At 32.2% G+C, this 15,871-nt stretch overlaps 1 protein-coding gene across 1 annotated transcript in view; it reads right to left on the bottom strand.

Moving 5' to 3' along the window:
- LOC111625256 overlaps positions 1-15,871 on the bottom strand; it is a 73,731-nt gene that overhangs the window by 47,153 nt on the left and 10,707 nt on the right. The window contains exon 2 of the mRNA XM_023368361.1: positions 8,892-11,453. Coding sequence (XP_023224129.1) covers positions 8,892-11,453 — 2,562 coding nt within the window. The remainder of the gene's footprint in view (positions 1-8,891; positions 11,454-15,871) is intronic.

The raw sequence follows: 15,871 nt of genomic DNA, 5'->3' as shown, positions 1-15,871 counted from the left end.
GAGAGAGGTGTCCGATAGGATCAAATAGTTCCAAGGCGATTTTGAAGTTATTCGATTTGTGGATCGACGAATAGAGAAAGTCTTGAGAGTTGAGGAAATAGGTTCCTAGTATATTGAGGTGACGATTAGGATCTTTAATTCATAAGAATTATTGTATATAAGTTAAGTCTTTGAATTTTTGTCGAATTCCAAAGGGAAATAGAATTAAGTTAGAAACTAGATTGATTTGAGTTTTGTCAGGTTGATTCTTATTGATTTTCATTGAATAAATTGTTGTTTGATTTTACTAAATTTTGTAAATAGTTATTATTAGAATTATTTATTAAATATTTGATTTGTTATTGACAAACTTTGTCATTATTTAATTTCGGTGCACGCTAAAAGTCCAGGCCTGGCACACTAATGCGAATCCGCGTAAAGTACCCGTTAGGTAACGGCTATTTCCTGCACACAGTCGTGTCGATAATTGTTGTAGAGGGCGGAAAAATTATATAGTACTTTACAACCACACACTGTTACACTCTGAGCACCTGGACATAACTCAACACATAAATAACATAGACACCATTAAGCAGTCATGGCCCAAAAGACACTTCATAGCAGGCATGCCTACGACCTACTTCAGGATTATGCCGACAAAATTGCGTCAAACTACTCCTGACTAAGGGCTGCCTGTTTTATGGTTGCCATTCAAGATCAGGTCATAAACACTAAAAGCTGCAGAAAACACATCCTGAAGGATACATCACTCACAAGTGAAGAAACTCTTGCAGAAAATGCCACATTCTGCCAGAAACAATACAACATATAACCTTTCATTACAAGCCCTTAGCACAAACAGATTATTTACATAGGAATAATCAAGTAGCAAATATAGTATACTAAGAGCTTGCACACAAACACAGATTATTAAATGTGAGAAATTGGACTTCAACTTAAACAATTGAATGTTGTAACATCAACTTTCACACTTGGGAGTAAATCATTTAAGTTCTCAGCAGTAAAAGTAACACTTTCTCATAACCTCCCAACCTACTATCTCAATTTCTCTAAGTCAATATAGCCAGAAACTGCAAGTTTAGGCAGTCATCACAGTCCCTCAATGGAATATCATCCCTTATCTAGTGCCTAATTTAGTGCCAACGGATATACCTAATTCTTGCAGATACCTCAGTTCAATGGATACTTCCTTGCTAATGGGTATGCATTTTGAAGACAAACTCTACTTCAGGACAAAGATACATTGCTACACAATCTAGAACAATCAAGAATGAGCATAAGACTATTTTAGAACTAAATCACCCCAAGGTATTTATCACCATGTGAATCTCATGTAAACTCTCTCTCTTGCGACCACTTTCATTTAAAGACCCTTGAAGTTAAGGTCTAACAAACTGTAACAAAATTGTAAATTGTATCATGTTGTCTATGCAATTAAATCGTTATTAGTTGTTAACTTGGTACCCGAGTGATTCACTTCCGGTACGCTGTCTCTCAACCCATCTCCATCCCAGATATGATCACCCGTGCACGCAGCCACTCACATGACTAAACCGAATCAATATGCCATCTTGACTCCATGTCAATCGGGACATGATGGTGTCAGTCCTGACAAGGCACTAAAGAGGTGCCAATCCACTGGTCACATAAACATCCAGGTACCATACTACAGATAAAATCCAAAGGCAGTATTAAAAAAATGACACACAAAATATATTACAACAGAGCCATAATCACAGATTCATCACAATAGACCTGGCATCACTCTCATTGACAAATGCAGTAAGATCACTTATACAATAGACATCTCTGTTCAACAAAAATTGCTCACACTGAAAAAATCAACAAGTTACCTCCAGGTTCAATGTCACGACTTGGTGAATTTATCAACACTTGGCAAATAATTTCATCATCCACTTTTAATTCATTCAGATATGCATTTTGGGCTTTCGTCCCTCTTCAGTCTGTTACATAGATAGGTTGTATCTTGCGTATACAGTATCAGTCAGGCACCTTCTGTACTTCCCACTCCCTTTCCTACTTGAAGGGCTCCCCCGCATGCCTCGTAACTTGTAACGTCTCACTCTCTGAGTGCCACACACAGCCTCACCTGCAACTTTATAAACATTCTATTTCAATAGTTGTAGCCAGTTTTTATGAATGTCAATGCTTAGATTCTTGTTAATATTATTTTTGTCTGTAGTAATTTTGTAGCTTTCCTTAAATTTTCTTTTGTACCAATTTTTTTCCTGTGTACTATTATAACATCATTCTTATCTATTTTGCAGTTGTGGGTTGTGCAATGTTTGTAAAAAACAGAGTTGATTTTATTATACTTCAGATCTGCGATGTGTTCTTTTAATTTTGTTTCTCCAATGTATACTTTTGGCGGTTCGCATGTGCATGGTATTTTATAGATGACTTCGGTAGTGTTGTATTTGTCTGGTTGTTTATTTATGCCAGCTTCAGCCTTCCGGATTCTTTTTTTGCAAGTTGTTATAGGTTGGAGCTAGCTTTATATTTATTTTGTCAAAACTTGTTTACCTGTTCAAAGAAGATACAAATGTAGGGGAAGGATATGTATCTTACTCTGTTTTTATCTTTGTTTTGTTTATTTTCCAGCCTTTTATTGTCGATTTTACTTTCCCAGTTATTTATTATTCGTTTTGGATAGCCGTTTAATAGGAATTTAGTTCGCAGTTCATTGAGGTGTTTTTTCTTCTTCTGTAGTGAGCTTGTTCTGCTCTCAATTTTTTTATACTCCATGATGAATATGTTTTCTTTTATGTACTGTAGAATGTTTGAATTGTAGTTTAACACTTTCCTGATCTCGCATGGTTTTGTTTATGGCTCGAATTCAATCTTGTTTGCCTTTCTGGTTATTTTAATGTCGAGGTAATTTATTTCCGTGTTTGCCTCATTTTCTACCTTGAATTTAATATTATCGTTTAATTTGTTTATTTTTTCTTCTATTTCTTCTAATTTTGTTATTTCTCGGTCATATAGTATAATTATGTCATCCACATATCCTTTATAAAACTTTATGCCTGTAATCTTTTTGATTGCTTGATCTATATCTATCATAACAAGTTCTGCTAGCTTCGGGCCTATGACTGATCCCATGCTTATGCCTGTCTGTTGCGTGTAGAACTTATTGTTGACTTCGAAATAATTACTCCTGTATACAAATTCTATTAGATCCATTTCTTCTTCCTCTGTTTCAATCTTTTTTAGTTTACTTTCTATTAGATTCCAGGTTATCGAAGGGTACATGTTTACTATATCTAGGCTTGCAAGTCTGTCATTTTTGCTCATTTTTATATTTTCCATTTCATGTATAAGTTCGTCTGCGTGTTTGATGGAGTATTCCGAATTATTATACTTTTGTAATTTTCATTTTAAATATTTTTCTAAATTATATAGGACTGAATTTTTGAAGTCGATGACAGGTCTTGTTTGTTCGCCTGGTTTGTGTGTTTTTAGTTGTATGTTTAGCTTAGGAGTTCTGCTATTTTCGTTTGCTAAAATACACTGTTTATCTTCTCTTTTTATGTTGTTTAATTGAACTTGCTTATTTATTCGTGTTTTGAGTTCAACATAAATGACTTCTTTTAGGTCTATTGGTAGTTCTCTGAAAGACTGTTATTAACTATTTCTGATTTTTTGGTTTGGATCCATTCTTGTTTCATAATCTGTTTTGATTTATCTGCTTTTATGACATCCATGTTATTTGCTTCTAAGTAGGTTTGTAATTTTGCTATTCTATCTTTAAATTTGATGTATGATTTTTCAGTAATTTTCTTCCCTCTATTTTTGTTTTTTACTTAATTTTTTAGTTTGTTGCTAATTTCTATTTTTATATTGTTGTAATCCTCTGAGGGTGTTACTTTACTGCATATATAATCGAGGTGTGATATGATGTCTAGTTCGTCCCATCGGTTTGGGCTGTTAAAGTCCAATCCAGTTTGTAGTATTTTTATTATATTTGTTGGTATCTCTATGTCAGTTTTGTTTAGCACTAAGTTATCTTTCCACTTTTTGATTTCTCTGGATCCCGAGTATTCAAATCTTTTGCTTAGCCGTGTAATTTTCTTATCTTCATAATTATCCAATTTTTCTTTTTCAGATCTTTCTAAGTTAATATCTTGTTTAATATCTAGTTTCTTGAGTTTCTTTTTTATTATGGTAATTGCTATATATTTATATTTAATTGCTGCCTTTAATATTTTTAGATTGATTATATTTATTTCTCTATTGGGTATGACTTTTTCAATAGTTTTCGGTAGTAATAAAGTTTTGAGCACTCGCTTTTCTCTAATATGTGTCTTAAAGCAATTAATGTCAATAAGAAGTCTCTGTATCTCACCTTCCCTTCTTTGTGCGTACTCTGCAATGTCCATTTGCTTGTCTGCTAGTGTCTGCTCCATCATGGTGTTCTCTTTAGGTCTTTGTGATAGAAGAAAACACACCTCAACGAACTGCAAACTAAATTCATATTAAACGGCTATCCAAAACAAATAATAAATAACTGGGAAAGTAAAATTGACAATAAAAGGCTGGAAAATAAACAAAACAAAGATAAAAACAGAGTAAGATACATATCCTTCCCCTACATTTGTAGCTTCTTTGAACAGGTAAACAAGTTTTGACAAAATAAATATAAAGCTAGCTCCAACCTATAACAACTTGTAAAAAAAGAATCCAGAAGGCTGAACCTGGCATAAATAAACAACCAGACAAATACAACACTACCGAAGTCGTCTATAAAATACCATGCACGTGCGAACTGCCAAAAGTATACATTGGAGAAACAAAACAAAAATTAGAAACAAAATTAAAAGAACACATCGCAGATCTGAAGTATAATAAAATCAACTCTGTTTTTTACAAACATTACACAACCCACAACTGCAAAATAGATAAGAATGATGTTATAATAGTGCACAGGAAAAAAATTGGTACAAAAGAAAATTTAAGGAAAGTTACGAAATTACTACAGACAAAAATAATATTAACAAGAATCTAAGCATTGACATTCATAAAAACTGGCTACAACTATTGAAATAGAATGTTTATAAAGTCGCAGGCGAGGCTGTGTGTGGCACTCAGAGAGTGAGACGTTACAAGTTACGAGGCATGTGGGGAGCCCTTCAAGTAGGAAGGGAAGGGAAGGGAAGGGGAGTGGGAAGTACAGAAGGTGCCTGACAGATACTGTATACGCAAGATACAACCTATCTATGTAACTGACTGAAGAGGGACGAAAGCCCGAAATGCGTATCTGTATGAATTAAAAGTGGATGATGAAATTATTTGCCAAGTGTTGATAAATTCACCAAGTTGTGACATTGAACCAGAAGAAACAAGAAGACGACGACATGGTTTCGACAAATAAATAAAACAAGTTACCTCCACTTGCTCAAGAAATAAGACAGATATGGAGGATGGATAAGGTATTTATTGTGCCTGTTGTCCTCTCTTCTACTGGTGCTATACCACATACAGTACACAAAAGTCTAGAAACATTAAACCTTAATAAAAATATATACATGGCACTACAGAAAGCTTGCAATATTGAACACATGTCACATAGTTCAGAAGTTTCTAGATGTTGACACACACACCAATAACCAGCTTAATGTTACACTTGTTTGGGTAGCTATGCCTTGACTTTAGTATGGCATAGTACTTGGCACCAGTATCAGCTGAGCATGACATTTACAACATGATGATAATGAAAAAGTCAGTAAAAACTCTAAAAAACAACTGCTTGTTATAAAGAAATTTTGCATTTTTGTAAGAATACCGATTGGGGGGAAGATTTTATTCCCTACTGTCAAGATAGCTCTCAGGTCTACGCATATGTGGGTGGCAGTTTTGAGAAGCAGCAAAAGACAAATGTCTCACAGAGAAACCATTTATTCTGGTCGAAACTGCTTACATATTTTTTTGGCAAAGGTCCTTAAGTTCAAAACTTTGGGTTGTCTTCGGAAGTTGTTTTCGGAGTCAATCTGGTCCTATGCCGGAGGGGTCCCGTGACTGCATCGAGTGTAATGTTCGAGATCTAAAGTGACAACACACGAAAGATGAAAGGAAGCACGACAGCTGGAGGCAAACAAACACAACAGGTAGTCTAGGTGGACGCCCTCTTTTATCCTTGAAATCGGTGTNAACGATACAATAGCCACAATTATTATTTTAAAAAGTTTACGTTAGGCTTAACATCAATGAAAATTCAACACAAAGCGACACATAACGGAGAAAAATTTCAACATGGGATAGGTTAATATATTTTCTCGTACATAATCGGTTATCCAAAAAATAAGTTATCCGAACAACCCCAGTCCCCAATTAATTCGGATAAATGACGCTCTACTGTAATTAAAAATATACAAAGTTTTTATACAAAATACATATAATACACATCTCAAAGCCCAATGAGTTAATATAATATTAAAGAGATGGCACCTAACACTTACCTCTAGTACCAAATTTGTTTGTATTAATTATTTGTTTATAGCCATATTATAGCCCAAATATTTAGGCGATTGTTGGATTATTATATTTTATAACAAAATCTCATAATAGATGGTGCCACATATAATTTATTTATTTATTATGATTATTAATTAAAAAGTGAATTTTAAAATAAAATCTCATATCAGCCGGGAAAGTTACGCAACTCATTGCTAGATATTTTCTAAATACTTTTGAGTCTCAATATTTCTTGCTTTTGCAGACACGGTTAATGATATCACTTTGATTTTGGAATTAATATCAAAATTTATGAAGTTAATTAATTTAACAGCCCAATGCTAATAAACTACACTTACACTTAAAATGAACCTATTACCAGCGTGTATCTTATAAAAAATCATCCCACAAACGTTTTTGAACTTTATGAAGTTCTTCTTCAGGTGGAAATGGAATACTTGCAAAAAAATCAAACAGATTTCAAATCAAAAAGTTTGCTGAATTCCACTCCGACGGACATGTGCCGTCATGCGCATGTGTCAATTACTACGGATACTTGTCCAGGAGAAGTTGCCAGGCTGATGATAGGTTGAGCTCTTCTTTTTGATTGATGCATGTATTTTTATGGCTCATTTTATAAATAGCCATAGCTTTTAACCATTTTATTTGCTCAGGGTGGGGAGTGGTTGCGATGATTTTAGCTTTGCCGAGCTCTGCCTCTATGTCCTGGTCTGTTGCATAAATACTTAGGGAGCCTTCCGTGTTGTAGATCAGCTTGGTGTTCTTTTAATCTGGTCTTTAACGAGCGCTTAGTAGAACCAATATAGACAAGATCTTTTTGCCATCTGTTATCCACTAGAGGTATAGAATATACACCATACATTCTGTAGATCTGGGGGGGTCTTTCCTGTTTTTTAGGATGTCTGCTATGGTGGGGCCTCTTCTATAGATTATTTGTACTTGTTGTTTCTTGGCTATTTCTCCATATATTCCTTTAACATATGGGTTGAAGGTGACAGGGAGCCTTGTTTGTTCTTTCTGGTTTTTGGTATCCTTTGTCTGTGCTGTGTTTGTTTGTTCCCTTTGATGATGTTGCCTGATTATACTTTGTATTAAGAAAGGATACCCATATACTCTGCTGCGACTTTTTTAAGATAATCCAATTCTGTGTTCAGAGCTTGCTTTGTAGAGGAGTGGGATATTGCTCTTTTCACCAAGGTTTTGAATGCAGATATTTTATATGAGAATGGGTCACAGGATCCCGTAGGTATGTATATTGGCGTTGCAGTGGGCTTTCGGTAGACAAACGTTTGGATGGTCGAGGCTTCCACTTTGATGGCTATGTCTAGGAAATGGGCTTCTGTGCTGCTTGATTGCTCTATATTTATAACAAGGCCATAGGGGTTGTCGTTGATAGCTTGTATAAAGGCTGTTATGTCAGGTGTCTTCTTCCATAAGATGATTATATCGTCTATGTATCTTCTATAGAGCATAAGGTCAGGGAGAAACATGGGAATGATTTTATTTTCCATTTGCCTGATGACTAACCCGCAGAGCCTGACACTGGGCTACCCATGGGGACGCCTCTTTTTTGCTTATAGACCTTGCCTTTGAAGCTAACGATTGAGTTATAACAAATAAGATGGGCCATTTCGAGTATCTGGTGGTGCAGTGCTTGATCTTGAGTATAATCCAATAAGAAATCCCTGAGGGAGCAAAAGGCCGCTGGGAGCTTTATTGAGGGGTATAGTGATTTGTAGTCNGACAAAATCTACTATTAATAATTATATATAAAATAAGTTTAATATTTTATAAAATTAAGATAACAAATATACAGCCAATTTCTTCTAATCAAGTAATTGTTAATTTCTTTATAAGAATTTTTTTTAGTAAAGGTAGTTATTTCTCTGTTGAGTATAACTTGCCTACTTGGACTTTTTTTTTTAACTATAACTTGTTACATTGAAGGAAGGGAACCTTTATTGTAACCTTAAACTGCAGGTTAAGATTACTATAAAGGCTTTTTAATATGATTTATAGCCTCGCTTGTTGTATGTTCCCTTCCTTCTATATAATAAATCCTATTTAAAAAGAAACTCCAGTATACAAGTTATACTCAACATATAAAATATAGGACTAGAATTATTAAGATCTTAATCTTAATAATTATTTCTCCCCTAGTCCATCTAGAATTAGATAAATTCATGTCATTATACACAGCTTCATTAGCTGAAACTGATACCGATTAATTCTGATACTTAGTTTCAAATTCTAATATTAACAATTAATCATTTGCTACAAATCAAAAAATAACTTCTTTTGATTAACATCTTCATTTCAAAAATAATTATTATATTTTTGAAATAAAGATAATTCTTAAAATAAAATTTTTCGAATTACTTAAAATGAGAAATTCTTACCTGTGGTTCTTCTGGTTCAACTTTACTTTTAACACATGCAGTTAAAGCTTTATTTATTTCAAACAATCCAGATTTTGCTTCTTGAATTTGTTTGTTTACTTCATCTTGTAATTTGGTATTCTCTACTATAAGAGCATCTTTATGACCATCTTTTTCTTTTTGCTTTTTACGCATCATTTCACCCTGCATTTTTTGTAATTTTGCTATTTCTTTTTGAAGTAAAAATAAATGTTTTTTTTTCTCTGCTTTTTTACTTAGAAGTTCTTCAGCAGAAAACATTGAAAAATCAGTTGAGGATTCAATTTTATGCTTGTTTTCATCATCAGAGATAGTTACAAAAGTTGTTTTCCTTGTTTCATTTTCAAGAGGTATAACTTTTAGATTACTATGAGATGGAGTAGTAGTAGTAGTGGTGGTTGCTGTGCATGGAACATGAGATGGAAACTGATTTATATAAGGAAGTGCTTGTTGATAAGTAACAGGAGTATACATATTAAATTGTTGAGGAAAATTAGATGGAAATGTAGATGGGGCAAAAGCAGCAGCTGGATAACTAGGAACAGATATATTAGAAGGAATATTTGGATTAGGATAATATGATTGTTCATTTTGTGTATAGGAAGTAGATCCAATTATATTATCAATGCTAGAACTTTGTGCTTGTGCTGTTACATAATCTGTTAAATGGGTATTATAAGTTTCAGATGAGGAATATGATTTCTCATAATGCTCCCTTTCCCAACATTGTTCCTCATTTTCTTTTAAAATATTAGGACTGTGAACAGGACTACGTCTAGGACTATTTCTTGGACTATGCCATCTGTGGTACCTCTCTCTTTCTCTATGGCATTTTTCCCAATCATCCAGCTCTCTCTTTGGACTTACCTCTCTTCTAGGGCTCCATTTAGTTGGGGAGATATAAGGACTCCTATCATAATAGGATTTTCTAGGACTCCTATTATGATAAGACATTGGAGGACTTCTTTCAAATGATTTTTGTGGGCTATGCAAATACTCTTGATATTTATCCCATTCTGATCTTTCTACAGGACTCCTATTAAGTGATTTATACCGTATATTTTCATTCCATTGTTTTTCTTTCATCCTATCATCTGATAAAAAATTACTTTTTTCTCTTTGTCTTTCATAATAATCCCAGTCATCTCTAATAGGACTATTTTCAAAAGATTCCCATCTTCTACTCTTATAATTAGAAGATTCTGTTTTTGATTTAGAAAACTGAATGAATTCTGCTGGGCTTTTAGACAAATGTGAAATTTCTGAAGGACTATTTGAAAAATAAGAAATTTCAGCAGGACTTCTAGAAATATAAGAAAACTCTGCTTGACTCTCTGGTTTATATTCCTTTTTAATTGAATTATTTTCCCATTTGTGAGAAAGATTAGATTTAGGAGCATAAGCAATATACTTTTCTCTTTCTTTTTCATAATTATGTTCAAACTTTTTCTCAGAACCTTGGAATTTTGAATATTTCTCTTCCAAAATATCCTTCCTTTTACTCATAATTAATTTTTCTTCTATTTTTAAATCATTAAATTCTGAATCATTTCTTTTTTCATTAATTTTTCTTGTTACAGGACTTGGTCGCAAAATTTGAGGGGAGACATTCTCTGATTTCTTCCAATGCTTTTCTGGTATTTTTAATTCTATTGTATCTGACATGTTATATTTTTCTGCCAGAGCTTTTTCTTTTGCTTCACATGTATATTGCATTCCTCGAACTGGGCTAGGAGTAAGAATTCTATGCCTCTTTGCTTGATATATTTTAGTTGAAAAATTACTACTTTCATCACTATTATCATCATCACTCCAATTACTCCTTTTAATGTTTGATTTAATATCTGATTTAATATTGGGTTGATCAGAATTATCTGATTTATTCATTGTTGAAATTATCTCTTCAATATACGGACTGTTTTTTTTATTATTCATATCATCATCGTCGCCATCATCATCATCATCATCATCTCCATATAAAAATTTTTCTTCATCTTCAATGGAACTAAATCCTAATCCAGGAATTGTAGGTAGCTGTTCACTTTCTTCTTTTGGTTTATTTATTACTGGACTTAAAAATATTTCTTGTTTTCCAGACTTTAAGATAGATTTTAAAGGATGTTTATTAATCCCTTTTAAACTGCTTGGATTTCTTTTAGATAACTGTTCAAAACAAGATCTAGAATCTTCATAACCATGTTCTGAAAATGGAGAGGGAGTATGTGTTTCTGGACTATAACATTGAAGTGCTTCTAACGCAGAACTTTTTTCAGATGTGCCTGGATTTTCCAAACCTAATTTTCGTTTCTCAATCATTGCCCTTTCCAATAACTGAGACCTAATATCTTTATTAATATCAGCTTCAAATGTAAATCTTTCTTCTTTTTTAAACTTCTTTTGTGGTAAACTTTCCTCAGCACTATCACTAGCTTTTGAATCATCATCAGAATAAATTGGTAAATCCCTAATTGGGATTTCTTTTTTATTACTTTTTTTCTCTGCTGAATCATCTATTTTTTCAATTTCTTTATGTATCAGCTGTTCCTATAAAAGTAATAAATGTATTTAAATTTTCTTATTTTTGAATACAGTATACATATAAATAATATTGGAATAATGTAGCAATGTTATAAGTAAAAAAAGCATATTTAGGGTATTACATTAAAAAGCTTTAAATATTATTTTTATTGTTAGGTGAATAAATTCTGCATTTTAGATAGATAATAAAAGTTTATATAATGCAGAATTTATAATTTATTATTTTTATTTAACTTATTAATTTTTTACATGCAAATCATAAAATAAGTACAAAAACTAAAAAATATTTTAAAATATACATATTATATAAACGACACACAACAGAAGCTGCCTAATTAATGTAATCACTTGTGTAAACTGGTAATAATAACCAATTGATAAATAATAAATAGAACTAAAATAAAGAAAATTCTAGTTTTATTGACTCTCACATTAAAAAGATATGTTAAGACAATTAAATATACATAACTTGAAGATTTATTAATTATTATTACAGTAGTCCCGAAAACTCAGCACTTGATAACCCAACAGTACAGATAACTCGGTCACACCCTGGCAGGACAAAAAAAAACCCCTAGTTAATTTTCATTATAGACTGCTTTATGCCTCATAAAGTATTTTTCTGAGATCTATCTTATCAGGTAAATTACTGTACACTGTGTATTCATTATTTTCATTTTTATGTAGTAAAGGCTTTATGCCTTCATAAAGTATGTACTTTTCCTTTGTTTAAGAGTATTTGGGCAGTTTATTCTCTGTTCTGTTCTCAAGCAAACAATACATACAAGTACAGTACAGTATTTTCAGAAAAAACACTCGTACTTATTCTTTTTTAACCCCATTCCCAATAACCCGGCATTTTCACAAAATCAGCCACCCTTCTGTTCACATTAGGCCGAGTTTTCGGGACTCTACTGTATTATGTTGTAAATGTCATGCTCAGCTAATACCAGTGACGAGTGCTATGCCAGACTAACATCAAATCATAATTACCCAAACAAGTGTAACATTAAGCTTCTGTGTTATTAGTATATGTGTTGTTGTTATTATTATTATTATTATAATGGGTTTTATGAGTTTTTATAAATTTTTGTCTTGTTTTGGTTACTATGCCGGACCAGAGTCAAGGCATATTAACCAAAACAAGACAAAAATTAAATAAGTGTGTCAGTGTGCATGTCTGTATTCAGGATTTTCCTAACAATATGATATGTATTCAGTATAGTGGCCTTCTGCAATGTGATGTATGTTATACTTTCACAGTGTTTCTGTTCAATTGTAATGTTCCCAGGCTTTTGTGTAGTGTATGTGGTATGACACCTGTAGAGGAGTGAATGACAGGTTCGATAAGCATCCTGTCCATCCTCCACAGATGCCTTATTTCCTGGGCAAGTTCTGTGCACTTGCTAATTTTTTCAGTGCATGTGTTTTGTATATTGTGAATGTTTGGAATGGCTATGTCTACAATGTATTTGCATTTGTCAATGAGTGTGACGTCTGGTCTATTGTGGTAATTTGTTTTATCTGTGATTATGGCTCTGTTGTAACACATTTTATGTGTGTCGTTTTCCAATACTATCTGTGGAATGTATTTATAGTATGGTTTGTGGATGTCTAATAATTTGCATTTCTTTGCAAGCTCTTGGTGTATTGATTGTGTCTATGTAAATAATCTGTCCGTGCCAAGAGCTTGTAACCAGAAATAATGTGTTGTATAGTTTCTGGCATGATGTAACATTTTCTGCATGTATCATTCATGAATGTTGTATCTTTGAGTATATGTTTTTGTAGTTTTTAGTATTTATGACCTCATCCTGTATGGCAATCATGAATCCTTCCATCTCCGAGCTAACTAGCTGTTTGAAGCAGTTTTGTCAACTTATTATTATTATTACAGTAGAGTGTCGTTTATCCAAATCAATTGGGGAATGAGGTTGTTCGGATAACCAATTATGTACGAAAAAATATATTAACCTAGCCCATGTTAAAATTTTTCTCCGTTGCGTGTCGCTTCACATTGAATTTTCGTCGATGTTAAGCCTAACGTAAACTTTTTAAAATAATAATCGTGGCTATTGTATCGTTAAAAATTATTTTTTTATTTTGTACAAACAAAATAAATATATTGAAAAATATAAAAACAATAAAAAATTATACTTCAGAAGTTAATTTAGTATCAAAAACATAAAATATTTGAGTAGCCCAAGACATAGCCAAAGATTGCAGTGCCACAGCACTGGCAAAAATTTAAATTTGCCGACTGGAATTCTTTCAGATAATTGACGTTTCGGATAATCGACGCTCTACTGTATATGAATTGTGTACAATGCACTCTCAATAATCTGAATACCACATAATCCAAAACAATTTTGTTTTGTCATTAAATATTCCAGTCAAAAACAATATGTATTCATAAATTATTTTTTAAAAACATGACAAAATTATAATATATATACTATAAATTTTTGCATAAGTATATGTATTAAATACAGTACAAAAAGGTTTAAAATATGTATTTGTAGTAATTTTATTTTTACTTTCTTGGCTCTGTTATATACAACAGAGGGAAAGTATGGCAAAAGGTCAAAAAAATAACCCCCAAGATTTTTACATTTTTTAACTTAGAACACCTTGAAACATTGAGAAATGCAAAAAAATCCAGGGTAATTTCTGTATGTATAAATGTTGGTGTATGTTTTGGGCACAATTTTGTTCAACCTCGTTGAAGCTTAATAACTTGTGCTCTTTGTCAAAAATTTCTGAAATTTTGCAGAGAGATTTGTTCATTAGAGAAATTGATGCTATTAAATTTTACAGGTTAAAGGTCAATGGGGTAGGGAGACAAATGGGGTCATGTGCCATAACTTGAGTAGGGTTGTACTTAATAATGATTTTACTCATTATTAGCATTTACAATTTTTTATAAAACCCATCTCTACCCTCAAAATTAAGCTTTTTGCCATTTTATTATAATTAAAAATATAAAAAGTTTTTAATAAAATATCATAGCAGATAGCACCACAAAAATTTTAAATTTTGTGGGAAAACTAAGCAACTTATTGCTAGATTTTTTATATACAGCTTTGTTAATCCAACAACTCCCTATAATAATTATTGGTGGTTAGGATTGGTGAGAATGCACTCCACATTTTATATTAAGTATAAAGATCTTTCAAAATTTTTATAAACATTATTAAATGAATAAAGTGGTGAATAATCTGCCAAGTGTTAAATAATGTCACCGTAGTGTGTCTGTAAAAAAAGCAAGGTAAACTACAACACGGTTTCATCAGAATCAAAAAAAAAAAAAACATTATTAATCTAATGTTGCTAATAAATTCCCAATTATAGTCATAAAACATTAACTGAATACAATGCATTCTTGAAAATTATTCAAATATCAGGAATTTGTATCAGGATTTTTATCCTACTATTTCTTATGAGAAAAATTCTAACTTGTTCTTGGTTCCTCCAAATAATGTCTGGAATGTCAAGCATGATTCCACTGACTATCCAAACACCATTGTCAAACTTCTAGGCTTACAGGAAAGTGGCACTGAATGTCTGATGTACACGTTTTGACATTTAAAACTTTGGCCTCAACCTCACTAATAATTTTTTCAAACAACACTTAAAAACTACAAAACATCTATTTACTTATCAATTCAAATTTTAGCATAATATTAAACATTACAAACTTACACACAAAAGTCTCAAGGAATCAGAAAATGTAATGTTTTGTAGGGTAGATTTGCCCAATAGATCATACATAAAACTCAACATTGAACATTTTAAAATACAAAATTATAAAAAGTTCTTAAACAACAAACAGTGTGTCATGAACAGATTAAATTCAAAAGCAGAACAAAACTCAGTATCAAATACGAACAATGTTAAGTAACAACACTGGATGTAAACCCCAAAGGGATGATGATTTCATTAGGGATTGTTAATTTTAACTCCTAGTACAGATTGTTGGTTTGATTATTTTATGATTTCATTTGAGAATTATTTATATAATCTTATTTATTTTTATATATGTAAGTAATTAGTTTTGTTTATTTTTATGCTTTAATGTTGTTTATATTTGATACTAGTGTTTCTCAAATGGGATTCCGGGATCCCAGTTGTTTTTTTAACCCGGGAAATATCCTAGGAAATTTTTCTTATCCCAGGAAATCCCGCAAATTTCTTAAAAATTCACTTTTTTTCTTATTTTGTGTTAAGGTTAAGAAATTTTGCAAATAGAAAGCATAATTATCTCATTCACTGTCAGAATACATTTGTATTTATTAATTTTAAACCTACCTATTAGTTTCTTTTTTAAATTTTTGCTCGTTATGGCATGTCACAAATGGTCGATAATCAATACGTAGCTTATTTGTGGCAGGACTCTGAAAATTCTTTACTTGTCAGAACCTGTA

The sequence above is a fragment of the Centruroides sculpturatus genome, unplaced genomic scaffold, assembly GCF_000671375.1.
Source record: "Centruroides sculpturatus isolate CEXI.00-Female unplaced genomic scaffold, Cexi_2.0 scaffold393, whole genome shotgun sequence".
Classification (NCBI taxonomy): Eukaryota; Metazoa; Arthropoda; class Arachnida; order Scorpiones; family Buthidae; genus Centruroides; species Centruroides sculpturatus.
The sequence above is the reverse complement of the archived record's forward strand: the minus strand, read 5'-3'. Positions and strand labels throughout refer to the sequence as shown.